Source organism: Harpegnathos saltator, unplaced genomic scaffold (genome assembly GCF_003227715.2).
Source record: "Harpegnathos saltator strain DR-91 unplaced genomic scaffold, Hsal_v8.6 scaffold147, whole genome shotgun sequence".
Classification (NCBI taxonomy): domain Eukaryota; kingdom Metazoa; phylum Arthropoda; class Insecta; order Hymenoptera; family Formicidae; genus Harpegnathos; species Harpegnathos saltator.
Genome location: NW_020229925.1, coordinates 165,114 through 175,000, shown reverse-complemented (window position 1 = coordinate 175,000; position 9,887 = coordinate 165,114). Strand labels below are relative to the sequence as shown.

The window sequence follows — 9,887 nt, the reverse complement described above, 5'->3', positions numbered from 1 at the left end:
GAGAGAGAAAGAGAAAAGTCGGCCTAACCGACTTTACCCATTTTCCGTCGTACGATTTCCCTCGGATCGTAACAAGATCGCGCATTACCGGAAGAATTAGCGTGACAAACGGCGCGCTAACTGTATCGGCAAGCACTATTCCAGCTCGCGTTTGTTTACGTGCGCGTCGTGGCGCAGCATTTCGAGTAAGTCCCTTGCTCTTGCTCGCGCCGAGTGCTTCTTTGAGAAAGAGAGAGAGAGAGAGAGAGAGAGAGAGAGAGAGACGCGTCTCTCCACGTGATGTTGTCACGACGGCGCGCCGCTCTCTCATTCAAATATATATATCCACTCGCTTCCTATACTTATGTAATCCACTCTTCAACCTTCGTAACAGTTCTCTCTCGCTGTTATCGAACTCACGCCGCCTCGTCGCCCGGTGAATTTGCGAGCTTTCACTCGAAAATTTCGCTTTTGTTGCCGAATTAGCCCGCAACGGCGTGCACTTTCCGTTCCGTCCTCCGTGGACTCAGCCGAGCCCGTGACAAATCTGTCTTGTCTGTCCATCCCTCCCCCTCCGTGTCCTCTCGCCTTTGCTCTGTGTCTTACCCTCTCCCTCTCGCTCCCTCTATTCTTCTCTCTCTTCCTTTTTGCTTTCCATGGCCGCGCGCGCGCGCGCATCTTTTTTCTTCACTCCTCTGGCGCTCCCCAAAATATCAAAGCGCCAAAGTCCGTTAAGGTGCGTCCCCACAGGCGATTGTGTGTTTCCGTCCGGGCCGGCGATTTTTTCCGCAGGGACGCCGCACGCGACGGGGGCCGGGCCCGTAGAATTGGAAACGAACGGTCCGGTTTCGGCGTTCCGACCCTTTGCAACCGCGAGGTGAGAAAGAGCGAGAAAGAGCGGCCGCGGCCGCGGCTGAGGCTGACGACTTTCGTCAGCAAGGTACCACAATTTTGGCATCGCGCGACTCACGGCGACGGTGTGGGACACTCTCGCGTCTCGCGCGCGCGCGCGCGCGCGCGAAAGAGCTTATCTCGGGAACAGCGTGGCACCGGTTTTGAAACATCTCGCGAGCTCGGCCGAGGACGCCGGGTCCGTCTCGGTATCGATGGATCTTCGAAAAACTGCGCTTACGCCACTTTTCAGATAAAACAGCTGGGCGTTATCTGCCTACGGCGGCGAGGGGGCGGGAGGAAAGGCAGAGAGAGAGAGAGAGAGAGAGAGAGAGAGAGAGAGAGAGAGAGAGAGAGAGAGAGAGAGAGAGAGAGAGAGAGAGAGAGAGAGAGAGGGAGAATGAGCAGGGCAGGGCGGAGGGGAGACGGGCGGGAAGAGTGTTTTTCCGAAAAAGCTTGCTTCTCAAGCGAGGCAACCGCAATCCGCGCGATCTCGCCGAGTCCACCACTGCGTGGTGGACTGGGAACGAAGATGATACTCGATGGGACGCATAATCGCGCGCTTGTATCAGATCGGCTGGAACGAGTGTGCGCGCAGGAGGAGGTTTCCCCGCGCGCTCGACGGCTCGCCCGTATCCCGCGCGAGTTCTCGCCGAGGACGTTGATAAAACCGCCGCAGAATGCGGGCCCGCCGCTTCGGGAAATCAAGCATCGGGATCAGCGTTCGCCTGCTCGCCGCGGTGTTTTTGCGCCGCGCCGCGCCGCGCCGCGCCGCGCCGCGCCGCGCCGTCGTCCGAGAGAGGTTAGGGCCGGGCGGAAAGAAGAGAGGAAAGGTGCGAGAGAGCGAGGAGAGGAGAAAGTGTTTAGCCGATGCTCGCAACGCTCGGTGAAAGAAGAACGCAGTCGGCAGGGCCGTTCTCTCCCAGCGAGTGTCGCTGCAAAGTCGCCCATCGCAAGCGTGCGAGTGTACCGCTCGCTACTGCGACTTTCTTCGAGCAATCGCGAAGGAGACGTCTACGTGTCGGGCAGCACCGAAAGCACCCGCACTCTTGGCGACGCTTAGCCCCTCGGCGCGCGAGGGTTGAGGGGTGCGCGACGCGCGATTATCTAGTAGTATCCGTTGGTCGGCGAAGAAGCTGCCGAGCCGCTACGGTGAGTCAGGATGAAACCAAGTACACCCGTCCGCGTCAACGGCGACCCGGCCGAGCGACTCCTTCGGCGGAGAAGAAGTCGCTCGCTGAGCGCCGCTGAGCGCCGCGGAACTCGTCCGAGTGGGAAAGACGCGCGACGGCGAAGGCGCGGGCGAGTTCTCTCTCGTCGAACGCTCGCCGACGGCGGCAATTACCTGCGATTAAGCAGAACTCCACTGTGACGACTAGTCGAACGCGTCCGGCAGACGACAGCCTTTCGTCATCATCCTGGCGCACTCCTGGGGAACGAGATTCGTCGTCGGCTGCGACGCGGCCGCGCACACACAGCACGGGCTTTCACTGGCACATCGCACCGGCTCCGAGAGTCAAGCGCAGTAGGCGAGGGTCGCCCTTCCGGGGCAGCGACGGCGGCGACGGCGGCGGCGGCACTGTACTCCTCGACGACGACGTTCAACACCACAACACAAGAAAGTTCACCGACAACAGCTCGAACGCTGCACGAGCGAGTCGACGGACAACGGACGGACGGACGGACGGGCCTGGGGCAGCTCCGACGAAACCGGTCTCGTCGCCTACCGTTCGCGACGAAGGTGCTCGCACCGCGTTGCCAAGCTACATCTTGCGCGGCTGACCGCGGCGCCTCGCCGTCGTCTCTCGTCGTCGGCCGACGTTCTTCGCGACGAGACCCGCCCGGCAGCTTCGCATCCCTTTACACGATCTCACCAGGACACCAGGCGGCTCAGCTGGAGCTGCTCCGTTTTTCCCTTCTCTCTCTCTCTCTCTCTCCCCCCCTCTCTCTCTCTCTCTCGATCGTCGGTCCGCACCGTCGAGCCGCTAGCGACGACCGCTGTCAGCCGACGCGAACCGTCCTCGCTTCGGGCATATCTCTCTTTAATACAGGCGCCGAGCCGGTATCGCCGAGCGTAGCTTAAAGCCGCGCTCTCGTCTGCGCTCGCGGAAGAGAGCGAACTCGCGCGAGCCCGGGGCTTCCTCGAGCGACGTCCTCCCGACGCTCGCCGACGCTGGAGTTCCTCGTCGCGACGGCGTTCGATCGTCCGGGCTCTCGAGCGTCGAGACTCGCCGTTCTCTCTCTCTCTCTCTCTCGCTCTCTCTCTCTCTCTCTCACTCTCTCGCTCTCTCCGTCCCTCCCTCTGTCTCTCTTCCGGGAACAACAACCACCGGCACGCTAGCAGCGAGAGAGCGACGACGTGCCAGCGGAGCACAGCGGAACACGAAAGCGGCGACGGCTAGGCGGCCTCCGCGACGGGATCGAAGTTTTACGGGCCGAAGGCGCGGTGTACTTCCGGTAGAGCCGCAGGAGATTGCGTGCGACGCAAACGCGACGGAAGCACCAACATCTGCACCGTCGAACGACCGAATTGTGACTGCGGACTACGGCTTCGGACGACGGCGGCGCCCCACCGCCGCGGCCGCCCGGGGAACGCCACGGCCGCGCGCCGCCCCTGACGCGCCTACCGGGCGGAGATGGCGGTGGACACGACCCCGTCGGGGCGCCGCCTTCTTTCCCCGACACGGCGGAGCCTCGCGGTTTCCTCGCTGCCGTCACGACGGCGCGCCGACAGCCGACGACCGCGCGGAATTCTCACCACGCCGGGAAAGTCCGCCGGTCGCCGCGCGAGCTGGATTAGCGTTTTCGGCGATTAGCGCCGCGTCAGCGTCAGCGTCAGAGAGTCGTCCCGTCTTCTTCTCTCACGTCTCAGAACTGCCACTCGTAGATTCTCCTTTCTCTCTCTCTCTCTCTCTCTTTCTCTCTGTGTCTCTCTCTCTCTCTCTCGGGCTTTCCGCGCGGAACTCGCCGCCGTCTCGCTCGCGGCCGGCTGTCGAAATTTCCCGCGACGAGGGCGCGGGGCGCAGCCGGCTTTTCGTACGCTACTGACGACGGGCCGCTTCGCGGGGCAACTTCGCTCGTAAAACGCGCCGTGCCGAAATGCATCGCGCGTCGAGCGAACGAGCGACGCGTTACCGTTACTTCCGCCGCGGCCGGGGCCGACTTGGCGCGCACATGAGACACGGAATATGCATGTTGGAGTAGCGTATTATCGTAAACGCTGCGCCAAAAGCGTAGAATGCCTGGGGAGCGGGTAGCGGGTCCAAGTCGCGCGAGGACGTGGACGCCGCGCGTCCGGCCGACTTGGAAACTCGGCTTCCCGCGGCGCGGATCGAGCGGTTAGCTCGCCGGCCTTCTCTGTTTGCGGAGTTCGCGACGATTCACTCGCGGTGGCCCCAGAAGAAGATGAAGAAAAAGAGCATGAAGATATCTCGCATGCCGAGGACCTCGCGGCGGCGTCCCACTCGCCGCGCAGGAGATCTCGACGAACCTTGAGACGTCAAGAAGGAATCTCGCATTCGAATAGGGCTGGAGGGGAGAACGGGGCAAATTAGTCTAACCTGATCCGACCTAAGCCTCGGCCCCGAGACGAGGCCCGAGGGCCCGACTTCACGGCCCGCTCCACCCACCTCGGACTCAGTCTCCGTCGCCGGACTTGGCTTCCGGCGACGCAGAGTCTCTCGCGAGCGGCTGCGGCCGCTCCAGGTTACGCTCACCGAAGAACGACCCGGAGGAACGATCATCCGATTACGCGGATGTCGCGTGCGTGTCAGCATGGCGGCCCGGCGCCGCGGCCGAGGCGGTGCCCCGACGGCCTCCCTCCAGCGGCGCGCCGCGCCCCCGACGCGGCGAGGGCGAGCCGTGCACTTTTTGCCGGGCAGCCTCGGCAGCGGCCGTTTCGCCCCGCCCCACGGCCGCGCGCGATCAAACGCCATAACGCGTGCGCCGCCGGCCGCGGGCCTGTATGACGCGCGTTCGAATTACCGCCGCCATGCTCTTTCCGCGATGGAAAGCGCGACCCGGTGCGGTGCGTTCCTCCGGAGCCGCCGCCAGGACGTCGTCGCGGGGCACGCGTCGATACCGATGGCGAACGATCGAGCCGTCCGTTGGCCGGCGACCTCGCGGCCATCCGCACGGAGAACGGTCGCCGCGGCTGTCCTTCCCGACTTCCCGGCTGATGTTCGACGGAGCTTCGCCGGACGAGCGTGCGGACGCGATCGATATGCATATCGAATGGTCGAACCGAATGACACTCCCTGACACTCTTCGAGTTTTCGAGTAATACTCGTGTTCGCGCTATTCAATTCGGCTGATGGTGGTGGTCTTTAGATGTACACATCGTTATTAGGTGTTTTCGGCGCGCATATCCTGCGAGCGATTGGCCGAAAATGAAGTCTCAAAGGCGCTCCTGCGTCGTGCCCTGATATCTCTCAAGGATATCTCTTTGGCTCGGGGTGTTGGATCTTTCGCCTCACTCGAGCTTTCTCGAGAATGTTGAACTGCGACCTTCGACTTTTCTGACCAGATCGTGCACATCTCTGGAGCGGGATCTACAACAAAAGTCGTAAAGTCTTAAGTAGGATAGTAAAAGGACTGACCAATCGCAGTCGATTATTTCTCCTTGCGGTCGAAGGATAATCAATTGTAATTGGTCAATTCTTTTCTTTACGACTTCTGTTGTAGATCCGGCCTTATTAAGTTTCATAACGTTCAAACTTCCAGCGGGCGTAATTCGTTATTTTCACAGCATTTCGGTCCAATCGGACGATATGGATCATTCCTTTCTTAAATCCTACTTCGTACAAACGCGCTGTTTCCGTTTTCGAAAGTTGCTCTCTCGTGTACTTGGCGCGAGACACTGCCGTGTGTCTTGATTGTCAGGTTAACTAACAAAGTTAACCTCTCTCGAAAAATTGTAGAGAAGATTAATTAGATGCATGTTTGAAGTACCGCAGAAATCAATAAAAATAACGTAAAACGACCATTCGACGTTGTAAACATTCATGTAGGAAGCGTTAGCAGTACATGTGACAAACTGTTTCTACGCTTATCTCCGCGTAGCAAAAACAAACTCGGCGAGAAAAAGGCCAGCGCACGTTACTGTCGAGTTTGCAGCATCAAAAATTAAGTTGCATCATTTCATTATCCGGTTTGTCAACGAATATCGTAAAAAAAAAAAAACTCACCACCTTTGCCGAAACCCGGGATTGAACCGGGGACATTTAGATCTTCAGTCTAACGCTCTCCCAACTGAGCTATTTCGGCTCGTGGTAGTGGTTGATCGATCGACAGTATTCCGTGGTATGGTGCTGTAATATATTACCATCTGTCCTATGTTATTGTACCACCACTCCCACCACCCATCCCGCTATTCACGACTGCCACCACTGCCGTGCAATCATGTACCGTTATACCGACCTTCGTTCGAACTGACAATGGATGACATCGCTTAAATTCCAGCTGGAGATACAATCCGGTTCTACAGCCGTTCGTGGGAAATTAAGCGGCGCGCAACATAAAGTGAGGAAAAATGCGGCGAGCGATGGTGAAATGTAATCGAGTGCAGACTGAGGTGATAACCGAGGGCCGGTGGATAGAGGAAGACCCGCTGCCTCACTCCAGCAAGCAAATAGTGCTTGTCATCACGGGGAACCCAGGTATTCCTGGATTCTACGAAGATTTTATCAAGGCGATCAGCTCGAAACTTTCATCCGACACGCCTGTATGGGTCATTGGTCATGCTGGACATGTGCAACCCCCAGAAAACCTGGACATCGCTATGCCCAGTAATAAGCAGTGGCAGGATCATTATAGTTTGACAGCTCAAGTCCAGCACAAGGTATGCTTATAGTCTCTATAGTCTATATAGTACAGCGTATAATCTCATGCTTAATCATACTGTCTGTTTCTTGTGCGTATCTTTGATGTCAATACTTGTGATGCAGATAGAATTCATAAAGACATACGTTCCGGAGAATGCTCAGCTACATCTCATCGGACATTCTATAGGTGCTTGGGTCATACTTAATTTACTGAAGGATCCCGACATCAACAAGAGGGTAAAAAGGAGCTACTTGTTGTTCCCAACGATAGAACATATGGCAGAGAGCCCCAATGGCAAACTGTTCTGTAATATTGTAAGTATCTGTATAATCATTGTTACAATATATATAATGTACATAAAAGATTACAAATATCATACCGCACTCTCTATAATTGAAATAATTTTCTTTTCATTTCCAGATATCACGTACAGCTCGAATATTGATCATCCTATCTTGGATCTTTTCCATGTTCCCATTATTTCTGCAAACATTTATGATAAGTATCTTTAACTTTTTTTATGGCATTCCAGGAAAATATAACAAGATAATTCAGACATTGCTGAATCCAAGAGCCTTGTACAGAGTAATTAAACTTGCAAATGAGGAGATGAAATATGTTAGAGAAGCAGATCACGACACCATATCTAAAAACAATGATAAACTTTGGTTTTATTATGGTACAGTTGATAATTGGGTTCCAGTTGGATATTATAAGAATATGATATCAATACATCCGGATCTCAATGCTCAATTGTGTCAGCGTGGTTTTTATCACTCGTTTGTATTAAAACACTCTGTGGACATGGGACATATTGTTGGTGATCTCATCAACAACGAATAGCTCAAATATTCTAGACATTGATATTTCTAATATAAGTTTATTATATTTTTACATTTTTTGTATGAATTTTATATTTTTATTATATTTTTACAAGACTTTATATTATATTTATTTCTCATTGGACTATATATTATATTTGTGTTATAGTGTTATTATTTGTATTACATTTTTATATTTCTTATTTTTCAATGATACATTATAATAATGATTATATCATCCGTTTATATTATCAAAATAGCAATAAAAAATAACTTATTGCGTCAATTATAAATAACTTCGTCATAAAATGTTGAGTTAGAGAATATATTACTTCATTACTTCAATATATTCAAGTATTTTAGTACGTTTTATCAAGATGTAACATTACCAAGTTATATGGATTTTAGACCAAACAACCAAACGGATTTTTAACATATAAAGCGAATAAAAAAGGTACTCTTTTACAATAAGCCGTTTACACTTAATACACAAGCAAATTGACCAAACACAGTCAATTATTCAAACGAATGATCTATTGTGTTTGATTAATTTCGTAATGGCGTGGGGCTCAATTATCGAATGTTTGTGAAAAATATCGTATAAGATATTTCATCAATTTAATTGGGGCGATTTAATTGGCTGAGAATCGTGTGATATCTAGTGACAATCATGAAATATCGGCTGCGTTCCGATATTCACTGTCAGCACTGAAAATCTATAGTATAGGTAACACAAACCATTTATTTTCAGTACTGGCAGTGAATATCGGAACGCAGCCATCGTATGCAACATTTTTCGAGAATTGAGCCCTTGAAGTTAATATTGCATGCAACATACGACATGCATGTTGAATGTTCCGATTGGCTGAATTTCTACGACACTTAATTTTCTCTCTAGTGATGTTTTACCTGATAGCCAATAGAAACGTCCGACAAGCTTGTATGACTCATGTAATATTATGGAGGATTCACACTGCGTCGTACGTACGACGTCTGATATCCAATAAAAGAATAACTTTTTCATAAAGAATATAATTCTCCATAAGTAAGCTGTCCTCTCCTATTAAATATCGTACGTTGTATGTCGTACATCCAACGCTGTATGAATTCTCCGTTAGTCTAAAGCGTGGTCTACAATGGCAATAAGCAGTAAGAAGTAAGCGTAAGCGGTAAGAAATAAACCAATCACAGTCGATTATGACAAAAATAATTAACTGTGGTTGGTCCATTTCTTACTGTTCACGCTTACTTCTTACTGCTTACGGCCATTGTAGACCAGGCTTTAGGCTGAGACTAGGGCCGATATTCATAGGCTGCGTACCGAAATTCACTGTCAGTACTGAAAATACATAGTTTGTGTCACGTATACTATAGAATTGCAATACTAACAATGAATAACGAAACGCAGCCATAGTCGGAACTTACATTTAAGATCGTCTTAAGTTCATCTTCAGATGCTGTACAAATTATTTCATTAGCTATGGGGTATCTAAACGTGAACTTAAGACGGTTTAAATATAAATAGTAAGACTCAACTATAAATACCAGCGTAGAAACACATCAAGTTGTGAAATAAATTGTCCATTAATAGTAACTCCAACACATGTATTAATAAAAAATTAACATAAAAATAAATATTTTAAAATATACAACAAAACCATTTTATTTAAACAACCTTTCCTTTAAACCATACCTTTGAAAACCCCACTCCTATTGAAAATTGCAATTTTTTTAATTTCGCGCCGCATATTCATGTTACCTCTTCGGTCATTATATTCCCCTGATAAAAAATGCGGAAATCAGGAAATAGAACAAAATTTGAAAATTTTCAAATTCCCCGCCAGAATCTGGAATATCTCCTTGGTCATTATATTCTCCTGATACAAAGTGCGAAAATCGAGAAAACGAAAAATTCAAATTTCTCGCCAGAATTCCGAATACCTCCTCGATCATTATATTCTCCTGATACAAAGTGCGAAAATCGAGAAAATGGAAAATTTAAATTTCCCGCAGAATTCCGGATACCTCTTCGCTCATTATATTCTCCTGATACAAAGTGCGAAAATCGGGAAAACGAAAAATTCAAAGTTCCCGCCACAACTCCGGATACCTCTTCACTTATTATATTTTCCTGATACAAAGTGTGAAAATCGAGAAAACGAAAAATTCAAGTTTCCCGCCAGTATTCCGGATACCTGTTCGCTCATTATATTCTCCTGATACAAAATGCGAAAATCGAGAAAACGAAAAATTCAAATTTCCCGCCAGAATTCCGAATACCTCCTCGATCATTATATTCTCCTGATACAAAGTGCGAAAATCGAGAAAATGAAAAATTCTAATTTCCCGCCAGAATTCCGGATACCTCTTCGC

General features: G+C 50.8%; 2 protein-coding genes and 1 non-coding gene across 5 annotated transcripts in view; 1 reads left to right on the top strand and 2 right to left on the bottom strand.

The window, feature by feature from the left end:
- wge (BAH domain and coiled-coil containing protein winged eye) overlaps nucleotides 1-3,420 on the bottom strand; it is a 91,906-nt gene extending 88,486 nt beyond the window's left edge. For all 3 annotated transcript variants that reach the window (XM_025296546.1, XM_019844974.2, XM_011153955.3), the window contains exon 1: nucleotides 2,216-3,420. The gene's annotated coding sequence lies outside the window, so the exon portion shown is untranslated. The remainder of the gene's footprint in view (nucleotides 1-2,215) is intronic.
- A 2,642-nt stretch (nucleotides 3,421-6,062) lies between these two features.
- Nucleotides 6,063-6,135, bottom strand: TRNAF-GAA (transfer RNA phenylalanine (anticodon GAA)). Its single transcript has one exon. It is a non-coding gene; the product is annotated as a tRNA-Phe (tRNA).
- An 85-nt stretch (nucleotides 6,136-6,220) lies between these two features.
- sturkopf (lipid droplet associated hydrolase sturkopf) lies at nucleotides 6,221-7,576 on the top strand. The gene is made up of 3 exons (XM_011153947.3): nucleotides 6,221-6,709; nucleotides 6,816-7,007; nucleotides 7,114-7,576. The coding sequence occupies exons 1-3, from the start codon at nucleotides 6,401-6,403 to the stop codon at nucleotides 7,534-7,536; spliced, it is 924 nt and encodes a 307-aa protein (XP_011152249.1). The 5' UTR covers nucleotides 6,221-6,400; the 3' UTR covers nucleotides 7,537-7,576.
- Nucleotides 7,577-9,887: the final 2,311 nt, after the last annotated feature.

Excerpts from the sequence above, each read along its gene's own strand:
- sturkopf (XM_011153947.3), top strand. The coding sequence starts at position 6,401 with ATGCGGCGAGCGATGGTGAAATGTAATCGAGTGCAGACTGAGGTGATA. Across the intron at positions 6,710-6,815 it reads CAGCTCAAGTCCAGCACAAG|ATAGAATTCATAAAGACATA; the intron begins GTATGCTTATAG and ends CTTGTGATGCAG. Across the intron at positions 7,008-7,113 it reads GCAAACTGTTCTGTAATATT|ATATCACGTACAGCTCGAAT; the intron begins GTAAGTATCTGT and ends TTTCATTTCCAG.